The 14,756-nt window shown below is 35.6% G+C and overlaps 3 protein-coding genes across 6 annotated transcripts; 2 read left to right on the top strand and 1 right to left on the bottom strand.

Annotated features, from left to right (window-relative positions):
* Window positions 1-394: 394 nt before the first annotated feature.
* On the top strand, window positions 395-2,373 carry LOC103951029 (transmembrane protein 230). The gene is made up of 3 exons (XM_009362313.2): window positions 395-614; window positions 1,241-1,527; window positions 2,062-2,373. Exons 2-3 carry the CDS (start codon window positions 1,263-1,265, stop codon window positions 2,139-2,141), a joined length of 345 nt encoding a protein of 114 aa, XP_009360588.2. The 5' UTR covers window positions 395-614; window positions 1,241-1,262; the 3' UTR covers window positions 2,142-2,373.
* A 990-nt stretch (window positions 2,374-3,363) lies between these two features.
* Window positions 3,364-8,307, top strand: LOC103951031 (SNF1-related protein kinase catalytic subunit alpha KIN10). Of its 4 annotated transcripts, none has more exons than XM_048578987.1 (11): window positions 3,364-3,519; window positions 4,753-4,951; window positions 5,084-5,268; window positions 5,346-5,528; window positions 5,645-5,776; window positions 6,018-6,203; window positions 6,640-6,729; window positions 6,797-6,880; window positions 7,235-7,351; window positions 7,476-7,718; window positions 7,876-8,307. In XM_048578987.1, exons 2-11 carry the CDS (start codon window positions 4,762-4,764, stop codon window positions 7,987-7,989), a joined length of 1,524 nt encoding a protein of 507 aa, XP_048434944.1. In that variant the 5' UTR covers window positions 3,364-3,519; window positions 4,753-4,761; the 3' UTR covers window positions 7,990-8,307. The 4 variants fall into 4 exon arrangements, with proteins under 4 accessions (XP_048434944.1, XP_009360591.1, XP_009360592.1 ...); XM_009362316.3 differs by having other exon boundaries at window positions 7,211-7,351; XM_009362317.3 differs by having other exon boundaries at window positions 3,478-3,621; window positions 7,211-7,351.
* Window positions 8,308-8,474: 167 nt separating this feature from the next.
* Window positions 8,475-10,615, bottom strand: LOC125474856 (ethylene-responsive transcription factor ERN2-like). The gene has a single exon (XM_048578988.1). The coding sequence runs from the start codon at window positions 10,546-10,548 to the stop codon at window positions 9,283-9,285; it is 1,266 nt and encodes a 421-aa protein (XP_048434945.1). The 5' UTR covers window positions 10,549-10,615; the 3' UTR covers window positions 8,475-9,282.
* Between the last annotated feature and the right edge of the window lie 4,141 nt (window positions 10,616-14,756).

Raw genomic sequence — 14,756 nt, 5'->3', positions numbered from 1 at the left:
ATGTGTTATCAATAGGAAATAAGCACATTAATCAATATTTAAGTAATAATCTAATAACTAATAACCACGTCATTTAATTTGCAAATTTGAACTGTCTAACATTATCCTTAAGTTAAATGTCAATATTTGATTAATATGTCGATATTTGAATCACACTGTAAAATGATTGTTTTAGTCACTTTCCTCTTTATTTCCTACTTTCAATCTTGTATCCATCATTTCTTCTATGTATATATGGTTTTATCAAACGGAATTTAAAAGGTGTGTTTTAATTTTTTGAAAAATAAAAACAAAACAAGAACACTAAATTGTGTGGGCTTGGCTAGGCTTATCTGAATTTTAACCATAGCCCATTTACTGGCTTACTCACCCGAGCCCGTTAACCCAGTTACCCAAATCTTCCCTCCTTCCCGGGTCCCTTCTGCCCTCTTCTTCGAGTCTTCTTCCCCACCGTTTACTGATTCACCATAACCCAATTGATCTCCATCCTTTCTGTCAAGTTTTTGGGTTTTTTTTCTTCTCGCCGACTAAGAGGAAAGTTTCAATCTTTCGTTGTAGAATTTTTGCAGAAAAGTTTCAAATTTTCAATCGCCGGTTGAAAGGGCAAGTCTCAGGTTAGTAGATTCGTTGAATTCTTGCAATTTCAGCATCTGGGTTTGCTTTTTAGGATCCATTTGGGCCCTCCAATGCTTCGTTTTACTATTTCCGTCCTGTTTTTTCAGATGAGTACTTTTGTTGGTTCATTTATTTTTGTGTTTGTGCTTGAATTTTGTATTATAATTAGCCTTAATTGACTTTGATCTTCATACGAATAATTGAACATAATTGTCTTCTGTTTCTGCAAATTGTTTATTTTTTGTTTCAGCCAATGAATCTGTGCTTCAAACTGTTTCTCTATGTTTGCCTGCGCTTGTTGTATGCAGAGTTTTGTTTCCTTGTTCGAAGGAGTATACATTATCCTATATGCCATCATATAGATTTCGATATGATAGTCTTTGATTGGTTGCATTTCTTAATTCCTAGAAAAAATAGAATCTTGCATTGTCAAGTTCCTGTCAAATGGTTTATGGGTTTTCGACGTTTTTTATGCCACCTTAACTGCAGTGTTGTAACTTGAAAATGCTGTTTGAGGTTGTTTTTCATTTTCCCATATGCCTTGTCCGAGGAGGTGGGCCTGTTCGTTTTATCCTTAAGGATGTTGTGAGACGGCTTTAGTTATCTGCTCCGTTCTGATCCTCAGGTCTTGTTGAACATCCTTGGTGATGGCATCTAGGCGCAATGTTCGTTACAGCCCTCTTGCTACGGATGATGATGATGTTTATGGAAGCCCCAGTGACCCTCGGTTTGACTATACGCCAAAGTCTTTTGATAAAATCCCGTGGAAATCCATAGTTCTTGCTCTTTTCCTGCTGTCTCTTGGATCATTGCTTCTGTTTCTTTCGTACTTCATTTTCACCGGTCACATGGGAGGGGAGCTGGCTCAAGCCTATGGCCTTTTGGCTCTTGGGGTTCTCACCTTCCTCCCAGGTATCCCAAAAGATATTTCCATTCAGTACTTTAATTTTACGTATCCTTTGTGACAACTTAGAGTTATATAACTGATCGGACTATATATTGAATGCTAATATATATAATTCAATAATTTTAGAGTTTAATATTAATGAATCATTTCAAAGCATTGGAAAATTTGTCTTATCGATTACCTCACCATACAATTAGAGATAAGGAAAACTAAATCATTTGGCTAGAGGAGACGGCATTCAATTCTCAAATCGATAGCCTCATATCAATTCCCTAATTCTTATGTTGAATTTCCTCTTTTCTATTTGGTAGAATGTTGAATTTCTTTAGATGTAACTATTTGAGCTTAGGAGTAAAGCGTAAACTGTATTTCCGAGTCTGGCAATTGGCTATCTGGAGACGTTTTCTGAAATTCTCTGTGAACTTTGATATGCTGACTGGTTTCATTTGATTCCAAGTCTTAACTTATGCAAATGCTTCATACATGTTTCAGGTCATCGATTCACCGACTGATTTCTTTATAAATATTGTGACCTGCAGGCTTTTATGAGACACGAATTGCATATTATGCATGCAGAGGTGCAAAAGGATACCGTTTTGCCTCCATTCCGGACTACTAGGGTTCTTTTGCCTTTCCAAATAATGCCTTGCGGTGAGAGACACGATCATGTAAAATCCATATTGTATAGGACACATGAACAATCCGTATGTAACTTCTTTTCCATTTACTTCTCGTTAAATGACTTGTTGCTATTGAAGCAGTGGCACTCGCACGCATAGTTCATTGTACTGGGATTTTCTCTTCGGCTTGTGGGCTGTAAAACTGTTTATCCAGCAGAAGTTTGTAGTTCATATTATTGTAGCCAAATTATGCCTATTTTTTCAATGTTTTGATTGGAACTGTGAGGATGAAACACCCTAGTTGGGGTGAAAGAAATGTGCGGCCGGCCGGCCGGCCAACGGCTGGAAACTTGGAGCTATGGAGGGGTGAATGAACTGGAAAATGGAGGGTCTGTTTAGTAGATCAGAATCAACGATGTCATCACTGCTATCCTAATCAATGATGTTTTATAGAAATCATCGACGTTATAGTTTATAGAGTTCATAGGAATCCTCACTCAGTTAAAATCTACTCTTTCTGCAATAAAACGTGTGATAAGTGTGACATTTTATTTTATTTAAAACTTTTGCATAGGTTGCAGCTCCCTAAAATTTTTAAGTCCTCATCAATTCATCAATTGGGTCAAATTCAATGATTGTTGCCAGCGGAGGGACGTCTTGAGTTCGATTTTTGACACTAGGGAATCATATTAGAGGAGATTGAAATGTCTTTGTAAGTCTTTTCATCTCCTGTAGAATGGACCGTTGTGACGAAACCACCAACTGATCTCCTTTTAAGAAAAAAAATAGACATTTGGTTAAATTATTTTTTTAAAACTTTTTTACTATTGTTAATGCCGAAAAAAAACTTAGTTACTTTGAAATTTGATATAAAAATTTATCTACTTTTTTCTTCTTATTTAGAGAATGAATGCGTATGAAATCAACTAAATATCTAATTAATTAAGTTTAACATTTGAAAATTTATAAATTAGATTGATTCGATTCACAACTTCTCTTGTCTAAAGTAAACATTTCCGCTATCTTCTATTAATTAATAACTTACTAAATTTTTAAGAATTAACAAATTTGTTATTTCGCTTAAACTTAAAACTTCGATTTCATGTCAAAGTAGTTGGCAGAAAAATTTGTAAAAACAGTTGAAAATCCAATGAAGACCAAAAAGATGAAACTCCAAAAACAATCATATGAAATCCCCATTTTGCCCCCTCGGAAAGTGACTTTCACTGTCGTTTCACCGAACTTCGATGGGCTGAATCAGTCATTTGAGGAGGAACTAATTAAGATTAGTAAACTTGATTAATACGAGTTGATGTTGATGGTGGCGGAGTGAGTGGAAAGTCGGGAAGCGAAGCGAGAGAGAATAAAGACGAACAGGTAATCCCTTTTTTCGAGTTTCTGGGTCTTTGAGACTGCAATTTCCTCAATCCAATTCGAAGAGAACCTTTACGCCTTGCATATTTGCGACTTCAATTTCGGGTTTAATTTTCTGTAACTCTCTCCCTCTCTACTTTCTCTCTCTTGTTTTCTGTATTATGTGTTTGTGTTGAATTGCATGAATCTTTGATTGTATTGTCCAATTCTGTGATTTTATTCGTGGTTTCGGAGATCTGTTGCAGCTGGGTTTATTGGGTTTCTTTGGAATTAGGCAACTATTGGAAAAATTGGGGGAAAATGTTACAAAATTTGCAAAAATTGGGAATTATTATTATTTATTCTGATTGAAGGTTTTACTGATTGATTTGTGCGAGATTGGGTTTCTGTTTCTAATTTGAAAGTGGGGTTTTTCAATTTCCTTTTTTTTCCCTGTTGTTGCTTATATTCCTCAAAGTTACTGTTACTGTGTCTTGGGATTTTTACATGACTGATGTATCGAAATCGAGGATGGGAGGGCAATTCTAAGATAGATAGCTTTTTTATCTTGTGGTGTGTTGGAGTAATGGAAAAATTTTAACTTTTTATGTTGTTTATGTGGGTGAAATTACAGATCCAATCAAAGTTGCTTACTTTTATCATTTCCATGGCTATACAAAAACGTTGGAGTGTGAATTTCATCTGTACTTACAAACTTACAGATTAAATGTCTGTTATGAAGTATGTGAAATCAAGTGTGGTGCCTTGCTTTTCCAATCCTGGTGGGGTTTGAGTAATTCTATATGTACACTTGAAGAATCACAAACTGTTAGCTAGAGTAGAGAGCCGGAGTAGAAAGAGAGAAGGGTGTGAAATATGGAACCAGGGGCGATTAGTTGGGACAATTAAACTAAGAATAAAATAGGAACCAGTTGAAAGTGAGGATATGTGTCATACAATTCTCGGGTCTTGAATTTATTCTTACTTTTTAAAAATCTACGCGGGTATATTCATTATTTTTTATTTGATCAATGACTAAGAGGTATCTTTCAAAAGTATATATGGACATTACTATGTGACCTTAACTGTCATTATATGGTGGTGCATCTCTTATTAGTTATTACATAAATTCGCTATTGTTTCTCCCCGCTAACCATGACCATGAGGATGTCTATGGCTGAGAGATATCTTCTTGGCATGATATTTTGTTGGTGTTATCTCTTGTACATTTATCTGAATATTCGATTGTGTGTTTAGATTAGGAAAATGGATGGACCTGTTGGCCGTGGTGGCAGCGGTGCAGATACTTATTTACCAAATTACAAGCTTGGAAAGACTCTTGGTATTGGTTCTTTTGGAAAGGTTAAAATTGCAGAGCATGCATTAACTGGACATAAAGTTGCTATCAAGATCCTTAACCGCCGCAAAATAAAGAACATGGAAATGGAAGAGAAAGGTCAGCCCTCTATCTTTGTAAATCGATGGATGAATTTGATTACTTGTCCTTTCTAATTAAGAGTTCTGTCCTGAATTCAGAATTTGGACTTGGTTGTATTATCTTTCCATTTTCCCCTTAAATTTGATGCAGTGAGAAGAGAAATCAAAATATTGAGGTTGTTTATGCATCCTCACATTATACGACTCTATGAGGTCATTGAAACACCATCCGACATTTATGTCGTGATGGAGTATGTGAAGTCTGGGGAGCTCTTTGATTATATAGTAGAGAAGGGTAGGCTGCAGGAAGATGAAGCTCGTAACTTTTTTCAACAGGTGATTTGTCAATTGTCTTGTTGTATTTATTCTACTATTGTTTTGCTTCTTATATGAGTTAATATTTTTTTTGGCAGATAATATCTGGCGTAGAGTATTGTCACAGGAATATGGTTGTTCATAGAGATTTAAAGCCCGAAAATTTGCTTCTGGATTCCAAATGCAATGTGAAAATTGCTGATTTTGGTCTGAGCAACATAATGCGTGATGGCCATTTTCTCAAGACAAGTTGTGGCAGCCCGAATTATGCGGCTCCAGAGGTAAAATGATTGCAGTTAGATGTCTTTTAAATTATTTTGAAGTAGTTTGCATACATTATTTTTGTATCTTGGCTTGATTTCTCTTTCCAATGATACATCTGTTTCATCTTTCGTAGGTTATATCTGGCAAGCTGTACGCTGGGCCTGAAGTGGATGTGTGGAGTTGTGGAGTTATACTATATGCTCTTCTTTGTGGCACCCTTCCATTTGATGATGAAAATATTCCAAACTTGTTTAAGAAAATAAAGGTATTGCTAGATCTGGTTCTTTTGTTTACTATAAAATTGATATTTTAGTTTTCATCAGATATATTTTCCTTTTGTTTTCGAATTATATTAAGATCTAATTCTGTTGTGGCTTTTGCGTCCACTGACAATCAAATTTTCCATTCACTATCTATATTAAACAAGCTATAGCATATCATGAATCAAATAGTTATATGCTTGCAGATTAGTTATCTGGCCTAAGCCTACGTCATTTTGTCTTCAGGGTGGGATATACACTCTTCCTAGTCATTTGTCACCTGGTGCAAGAGACTTGATTCCAAGAATGCTCGTAGTTGATCCAATGAAGCGAATGACCATTCCTGAGATTCGACATCATGCATGGTTCCAGGCTCATCTTCCTCGTTATTTAGCTGTTCCTCCACCAGACACCATGCAACAAGCAAAAAAGGTTTCCTTGTATCTCCTGTATTGCAGTTATAATAAATGTTCTGGTTTGTTCTTCAAGATGTGCCAAGTGATATTTGCCACGTTGTTTAAATGGAATTGTGAAATATTTCGGTTTTTTGGTCCATAGTTTAATGTAACAAGTGTTAACACATAGCTGATCCTTGCTCACTGTATTCCATTTTTTTCTCAGTTTTGTATTGGCATGTCCATAGTGTGTTTGTATTGCATGTTTTTATTTATGCTGCATGGACAAGTGCATGTGCACAAACAATTTTCAAGATTACCATCCACACTGGTTGTTTTTTATGGTCCATTGTCAGTATTTTGGCCTTTTTATTGTTGTGATGTTTACTTCTTTTGGGGAGGACTTGGGATTTTGTCTTTTGGTTACATGATATTATATCATAAGTTCTGAAGTGTAACCCTTCTTTATGCAGATTGATGAGGAAATTCTTCAGGAGGTAGTTAAGATGGGATTTGACAGGAACCATCTGGTTGAGTCTCTTCGTAGTAGAGTACAGAATGAGGTTTGTACCTTAGGATCTCATCCTCTTGATTTTCCAACTGAGACTTACTATCTGCATCATGTTTCAGGGAACAGTTGCATACTATTTGTTATTGGACAACCGTTTCCGTGTATCCAGTGGCTATCTTGGAGCTGAGTTTCAGGAGACTGTGGTATGTGTCATCCGTTTTCGATATTATACCAACAGCTTGGTTAGAAAATAAAATTTTCTCTTTTAAGGCCAAAGACTAAGCCTGTTGGCCATAATATAACAACGTGAAAGAAGAAAGAAGTTAGGGGGAACTTTTACAGCATTTGATACAGGAATATGATAGATTTGTGAACGAACATAATTTAGGCCAAGATTTACATAACATGAGTGGGGCAAATTTATTCAAAAGCTTGAATTGTTTTTATCAAGCTCATCATATATTCTTCTCTGCTGTTCAGTTTCTGTTAAGACTTGGCACAATTCGTGTTTCATTTTTATTGATATGGTCCAGGAATGTGGTTTCAATCGTATGCAGCAAAGTGAGACTGCTGCTTCACCTGTTGGGCACCGCCTTCCTGGATATATGGAGTATCAAGGAATGGGTTTTAAACCACAGTTCCCTGTTGAAAGGAAATGGGCTCTTGGACTTCAGGTTAAATTTCTTCGGCTTTTGGCTAAGTATTATTATTTGGGAGCAACTCTCCTAGACGTTAAATGGAGTGAAGTTCAAACTTTAATATGATTGTTGTTGATCTATTGCTGCCTTTTATTGCCAGTCTCGAGCACATCCTCGTGAAATAATGACAGAAGTCCTTAAAGCTTTACAAGAATTGCGGGTTAGTTGGAAGAAGATAGGACACTACAACATGAAGTGTAGGTGGGTTCTTGACAATCCAGGTCAAAACGAAGGCATGATCGACAACCCTGTGCACAGTAACCATTATTTTGGAGATGAGTCCAGCATCATCGAAAATGATGGTGCTATGAAGATGCCAAATGTGGTCAAGTTTGAAGTGCAGGTAAGAGTTTCTGTTAGATCGCTCCCTAATCCCATACTTTTTCTAGTTCCATTCAGTCATCAATCTACTATTGTCTTTGGTATCAAAGGAGTTCACTGCTCGAGCATCTGTCCAGAACATAATCCTGACATTTTGCCGCTGTTTTGGGTATTAACAGCTTTTCAAAACTCCGGCGGAGAAGTACCTGCTTGATCTTCAGAGGGTTCAGGGTCCGCAGTTTCTCTTCTTGGATCTTTGTGCTGCTTTCCTTGCCCAACTTCGTGTCCTTTAGAGGTAGAGAGCTAGGCCTTCAACAAGTCCTTTGTGAATCTATCGTGATGCTTGGGAAAAAAACCTCGCAATTTGTATATATAATCTGTCCTTCAGTTGGTGCTGCTGTACTTATTTCCGTCGCATTCCCGAGTTTTATATGGGTAATCGTTTTGTTATTGAGCCAGTGTTCAACACTGGCGTAGGCCGAGTTATTTCTAGTTTGGTATTTGAAGTGGGTCTGTCCTGAATTTTCCTCTTTACGAACACAAATTAGTATGAAAGAAAGAACTGACCTCCCTTGGAGAAATGCTTTAACATATCCTTACAATTCAGTGTATTTCAAAGTACTGTAATTTATTTATGCAACGAAAGTATACAGATGCTCCGGTTAGAAAATGCGATAATGAGTCAGAGAGTCAAGTCAAAAAGGGTATAGGAAGACTTGGGAAGATTTTAACAAAAACTTACAGAAAAGATATAGAGTACTTGAAGTTAACGGGAAACTCGGTGTTAAATTGAGCGTAGTGGCGTTCTAGAATTTACATAGCTGATCTGATCTTATTTAATGAAATAAGGTTCTGTTGTTGTAGTTGTAAATCATTTACCATCATCAATCAATTCAGGTGAAACGTCTACATCAACTTTTGCCTACTTGTTATCATCTCTTGTGGTGTGTAAAAGAAACAATCACTTGCACAGGCGGTTATGCTCATCTAGGTGTTAGCTTCTACATAAGGATGAAAAGTTCGATATCTAATTATAATTGGTCAATAACAGCTCTCGATAGAGATTTCATTAACTTTCTGAATTGCTTAGTTTTAAAAGGATCTTGCAAATTATTAGTTTGGGTTGTGTTTGTCTAACATGTGTTTTCCCTTTAGCTTATGTCCAATACACACCAAACAAAACCTCAAAATTTCCAAATTATTGAATCAAATATACAACAAAACCTGCTAATTTATTTTATTTGTTATATTTTTTTAAAGAATTATAGGAAATGAATTTTGTACTCCTACACATTGGAATAAAAATAATAAAAAAGGAATTAAGGGGCAAAAACAAGACAAGGTAACGAACACTGAAGGAAAAAATATGAGTTGAGGAAAACATATTCCTTTATTATTACTTCATCGGGTCGAAGTTTGAACCCAAAGTTCGAATTACATAAAATTCACTATTTCTTTGAAATATATTAGAATATCAGAAAATATTGCAAAGAATGGAATTCCAGATTGATGTGTGGAATCAAATTAGAGCATGAATTTGGTAAAAAAGAAAAAAAAAGGAAAGAAAAAAAAAAGAATAAGAAGAACTAATTAGTTGACAAAAAGCAGATTGGCGGCAGATCAAGTGAGCTCCAGAGTGACAATTCACCATCACCACTCAGAGAAACATCCATTGATGAACCCTGCTCCTCCTGTTTCGAATCATTTCGTTGGTGTTCCCCCGCCGCCCCCACAGTAACAACAACCTCCTCTTCTTTCTTGTTACCGCACGCTCTCTGAAGGTTGCTCAAACACTCAGACACCCCTCTACCTTTCCCATTCCCATTCACCGATCCGATTCTTAACTTCAAGCACTCGGGAATCCCATTGAAGGCGTAGAGAGAAGCCGAAAACTTCCTCTCGTACTTCATTCTCTTCATGGCGGCTCTCAGCATCGAAGGCTCGTCGGTGTAGCTCTCAGCCTCCAGAACCGGCTCCTCTATCTCCTCAGCAATCTCGAAAGGCGATGGAGAGTAGCAGTTTGAGTTGGATGCTCCGATATCATCGACAAACTGGAAGTCTATAACTCCAACTTGATCTCCGTTCATTTCCTCTTCTTGTTCTTGTTCTGGATCAACATCTTCCTCCGATCCTTCTGCTGCGAAATTTGCATCTCCGCAGCTGTAAGTCTGTTGCACCAATTCACTCAAGTTACCGTACTCTATGTGATCAGTTTCCTTGTTAGTTAAGCATGACTCTAAGCTCGATGTCATGTAGTCAATGCTGCTTGCACTGATATGATCAGTGATGATGTCATGATTGTTGCTGCTTGTGATGTAGTAATCTTCGGGATCGTTGAGGAAATCCGTGTATGTTTCAGACAATTCGGTTTTTGCTGCTTGTTCGTGAAGATTGTTATCGTGTTGGTGGTTGATGATAGGGAGAGGAGCAGAAGGAGGAGAGCAAGAGTTGGCGTTGTTTCTTGCTTTCAGCCTCTGGAGGAGGAGGTTTGTGATCTTCGAGGGGAGCGCCGGGGTTGAAGACGGCGAATGGGAGCAAGGCCAGAAGTTGGTTCGGGTGTTGGCACCGCGAAGCAAGCAGGCAGCCTCATCGTAAGCCCTAGCTGCTTCCTCAGCAGTGTCAAAGGTGCCTAGCCAAACCCTAATTTTTTGAATGGTATCCTTGATCTCGGCCACCCATCTTCCAGAGGGTCTTTGCCGGACACCAACAAAGCGCTTTCGCGCCCTACGTGCTCCGCCTAGCTCGGCGACAGCAGAAGCTTCCTTCACCATCTCATCCCAACCCATGGTTCCCTCACTTGAAGTAGCGCTGTTGTCTTCCACTCCCTCACTAACTTTTCTCTTCCTTGCCATTTCTAGCCACTAGCTATTAAGTTCTTTTGAGTTTATGTTTTGTACTTGCAAGTGATTGATTTAATTGAAGTTGGAGGCTTTGATGCTAATGTGCATATTTATATGCGGGGAATAGGAAGATTTTTTCACAGGATTGAATATGAAATGGTCTTATAGCGTTTGTTTTTATCTCTTTGTTCTTATTAATCTCGGGCAATAAACAGTAACCTAATTGAAAGAGACCTGCAACTGTTAAATTTGACCGAGCCAAAGATGCCAATATGATCTCTCTTCTATGCTATCAGTCCAATGATCATATCTAGAAAAACTCATTTAATTAAGAGATTGCTAAGTCGTGTGTATCAAACAAGTTACCAATTTATCATAAAGACGTTATTTGTTATCATAATTGTTGATTTGTTTGACACATATGATTGACTAAACGGACTCCAAGTGAAACGAATTTTTTTAGACATAATTCTTCGATGATGATCAAAAGAATGAATTATCCCGATTATCTTATGATCTGATGAAACAATGTCACATTAGTTAAAAATAAAACTTTCCTCCTTCGAGAAGGACGAGAAGACTGTTGTTATTTTAAAAATATGTATCACAAAATTAATTATATGGAATTGTGAGCTTGAACTAGTCGTATCTTCTTTTACATGTATTTTATATGTTTAATAAACTATATTTTATAAAATTAGTGAGTGACGTTTTAGCACCAAGGAGATAAAAACATAGAAGTAAAGATAGGGACTAATTGTACCCTTGTATTGAATATCTGATGAAAACAATTACAAGTGCATCATCAGCATTGAGCAAAACAATTAATCAAATGATGCTGAAGATGGACAACAAATGGAGCCTAATTAGATCAACATATGTTTAGTGAGCTAATTACAATTAGGGGCAGAAGATCCATATCGGTACAGGATAATTATATTAATTAAACCAGCTTAGAAAAAATTTCCACCAAATTGATCACCACCCTTATTGAAAGTCATCTAAGGCAACTAGGGGTTTATTTAAGTTCATCTACTAGAGGAATGAACATCTACCGGAAACATGTGATCTAATATCCTGACAGATAAGGTATTGAGTTTCTACTCATCCGTTTTGAATTTAAAACTCTACACTTCCCTAGATGAAATCCTGAAATGATAGATTAATCAAGGATATGGAGGAAGTCTGGTAGGAGAGAAGACGGAGAAATGCACAAAATGACATACGAAATGAAAATATAAAACTAGAAATGAAAATCTACATAAAATTGTTTTTAGTTTTTTTGTTTTGTACCATTCTATGTACATTTTTCTATATCTTTCCACCACCATTCTGCTATCCTTGTTCACCCTTCCTTCCCTCGTTGCATTTCCTTTTATTTCTAATAAAAAAAGTGAAAAATAGAAACTAAAAATGAAATGATTATCAAACAACTGCATAGAGTCACATTTGAATTTATATACAATAAGATTACCTTAATACAAGGGGATTGCAGCACAAGTGATTGAAAGAATTCATCCTTGCATGCAAGATCACTTATCCAATTCTCATTTTGAGTTCTCCATCCCACAATTTCGCTCGTATAAAAATAATAATACTAACACTAATAATGTATGTGACAATGACATTTTCATGAAGAGTAATGTTAAGTAAACCATTTTTTAGATCATAAACGATGTGATGTGTCACAAATAGAAAATAAGCACGTTAATTAACACTTAAATAATAATATAATCTTCAACAACCATGTCATATGATATACAAAATATGGTTTAAATTGATAGTCTTCTTACCAAACCTTTTTCATGAAATACCGACACTAAAGGCTCATTTGGAAGTGTCTTTAACATGATTAAAAATGATTTTGGTAAAATATTTTTGGAATCAATTCTTAGTAAAAATACAAGTGAATCTTGCAAAAGTACTAGAAATGCTTCTTACAAGAAGCACCAGTTCTTTGAAGAAGCATTTTAAGTACTTTTAAAATCTAAAATCATTTTTTTTAAGTACTTTAAATTATTTTAAAAGTATTTTCAAATGATATTAATTTCTAAATAATAATTCGGCGACGGTTCCAATTTGCTCTTCCTATCCCAACCAAATCTAACACACTGGATCCAGATTTTCTCCTAAAGCTAAAGCCACTAGCTTTCTTATGATGGGACAAAAATTAAGGGGCAAACATTCTTAATTTTTTTTTTTTTTTTAATCTTGGATGTGACTTGTAGAACAACGCGTTTTATGTCACTTTCATGGCCATATGAGGTCAAAATTTACATTGCCTTGGGTAAATAACCTCACAGTAAATTAACCCTACTAGGCTAATCATTCATGAAAAAAAGTTAAGAAGATCGATTTTTACAAAGCCACCCCTACAAGGAAGCATGTCCAGCCCACTCTAGCACATAGAACTGGTCCTTAAGTTTATCCACCTTAAATCATTTTGGTATTTCTGTGAAAAATTTCCATCAACTAAGGAAAAACAACAAAAATACCTTCAATTTTTATCAAATCATTTTGACCTATTGTTTATTAAGCTGAGGGTATTTTTATCATTTTGGTTATTTAACAGAAATTTTTCACACAATGACCAAAATGATTGATGTTGGATAAATTCTGAGACAATTTCTATCGATTTTAAATCTCAATGATCAAAATGAGAAATTATGTCAATCTTATAACCATTTTGACTAAAATGTCTTTTTCTACACCATAAGCTTCTTAAAAGCCATGTAAGACATTTCAGAGATGTTATGGGTTCCGAATAACCGTTTACGATCCTACGTTCAAACTTTCCGAAAACATCAAGATTAATAATTATCATTAAGCAGTTATCAACTTTGTTGGGTTGGTTAGTATTAGGAAGTTAGCAACTTTGTTGGGTTAACGGTTGATTTGACATCTGAGAAAGCACAAATTAGCAAGAACACACCAGTGAAGAAGATTTAAGACAAAAAACAACTATGTAAACACAAAAGAAGAAGCAAAAAAGGGTAATTAAAAAAGATCAGGTAGCAAATCTAACGGATTGTATGGCGGCCATGGACAAAGGAAGAGATGAACAAGTCCGAGGCTGCCGAATCTTTCGATTGTTCACATTTGAAGTTAACCATTAAACCATAAAAATTGAAAAATAAAAAGAAATGCTAAAGAGAATCTCTGAAAGTGAGGTTATATTTTTCATATGTCTGGAGATGAGACGGTACATCACGCGTTACTATACAAATGATGAGATACTTGTTTAAAATATTAACAACTTAAAAATAAAACTTCCCTCACTTATATAATGACACGTAATGTGTCACTCATGTTCTGGACACAATGAATATTTTCTCCTCTTCATGGACTTTCTGCCACCTCATAGTTTAAAATTAATTTCCGTGCCAACATTATAAACTACTATGCAAAAAATATGAGATTGTAGAGAGTCCATAAAAAGTCCGATTTTTTAGAGAGTCTCCTTAGCATTTCTCAATAGTAATTACCTAGATTCTTTAAAATCTAGGAAAGTATTTACAATAAATTGGTTACAAGTTTCCAATAGAATTAAATCTGAAGGGATACGCACTATATATACAATAAATTGTATTTATATCTTGGCTTATTGCATCTCTTTTTGTCTGTTTATCGTCCATGAGGTTTTATTTTTTATTAAAAGTTACATGTGTATTTTTAGGGTGGTGTAATCTTCAAACTTATTTTGCTTCTCACAAACCTCTTTTTATTTCGGGCTGTCGAATCGAATAAATTTATGAAGATCAATGGACAAAAAAATTAACAATGATGTGTAATAAGTAAAAAAATGTGTAAATAGCACTACCTTATTTTTATTGTCTATTTAATCTATTTATTATTAGAAATTATAACCAACTCTATTTTTGCACAATTTACGGACAATATTTCTTTTTGTTTTCTTTTTTTAGTACATCTTTCTTATCAGTTTAGCGTCCATCCAGTTCTAGTTTTTATTGAAAGTTACAACCGGCCCTGCTTCTGCACAAGTTACGTCACTATTCCTTTTTTCCCCTTATGAAGAAGAAAAATATAGATTGTACTGCACTTAAGGTTTGTGGTACTGCCATGTCTGCATGTCATGTGTTCATCACCCTAATTAATTTAAATTACAAAGAACATTATTTAAAGTTAGCATGGAAAGGGTAGTTAATAACATTGCGTCAAGTTAAACCTAAATTTTTTGTCATCCTAACGTTTTCTAAGGG

The sequence above is a fragment of a genome, unplaced genomic scaffold (assembly GCF_019419815.1).
Source record: "Pyrus x bretschneideri cultivar Hongxiangsu unplaced genomic scaffold, Pyrus_bretschneideri_v1 Contig13, whole genome shotgun sequence".
Taxonomy (NCBI): domain Eukaryota; kingdom Viridiplantae; phylum Streptophyta; class Magnoliopsida; order Rosales; family Rosaceae; genus Pyrus; species Pyrus x bretschneideri.
The sequence above is the reverse complement of the archived record's forward strand: the minus strand, read 5'-3'. Positions and strand labels throughout refer to the sequence as shown.

Excerpts from the sequence above, each read along its gene's own strand:
- LOC103951029 (XM_009362313.2), top strand. The coding sequence starts at position 1,263 with ATGGCATCTAGGCGCAATGTTCGTTACAGCCCTCTTGCTACGGATGAT. Across the intron at positions 1,528-2,061 it reads GGTTCTCACCTTCCTCCCAG|GCTTTTATGAGACACGAATT; the intron begins GTATCCCAAAAG and ends TGTGACCTGCAG.
- LOC103951031 (XM_009362316.3), top strand. The coding sequence starts at position 4,762 with ATGGATGGACCTGTTGGCCGTGGTGGCAGCGGTGCAGATACTTATTTA. Across the intron at positions 5,529-5,644 it reads CGAATTATGCGGCTCCAGAG|GTTATATCTGGCAAGCTGTA; the intron begins GTAAAATGATTG and ends CATCTTTCGTAG. Across the intron at positions 5,777-6,017 it reads ACTTGTTTAAGAAAATAAAG|GGTGGGATATACACTCTTCC; the intron begins GTATTGCTAGAT and ends TTTTGTCTTCAG.
- LOC125474856 (XM_048578988.1), bottom strand. The coding sequence starts at position 10,548 with ATGGCAAGGAAGAGAAAAGTTAGTGAGGGAGTGGAAGACAACAGCGCT.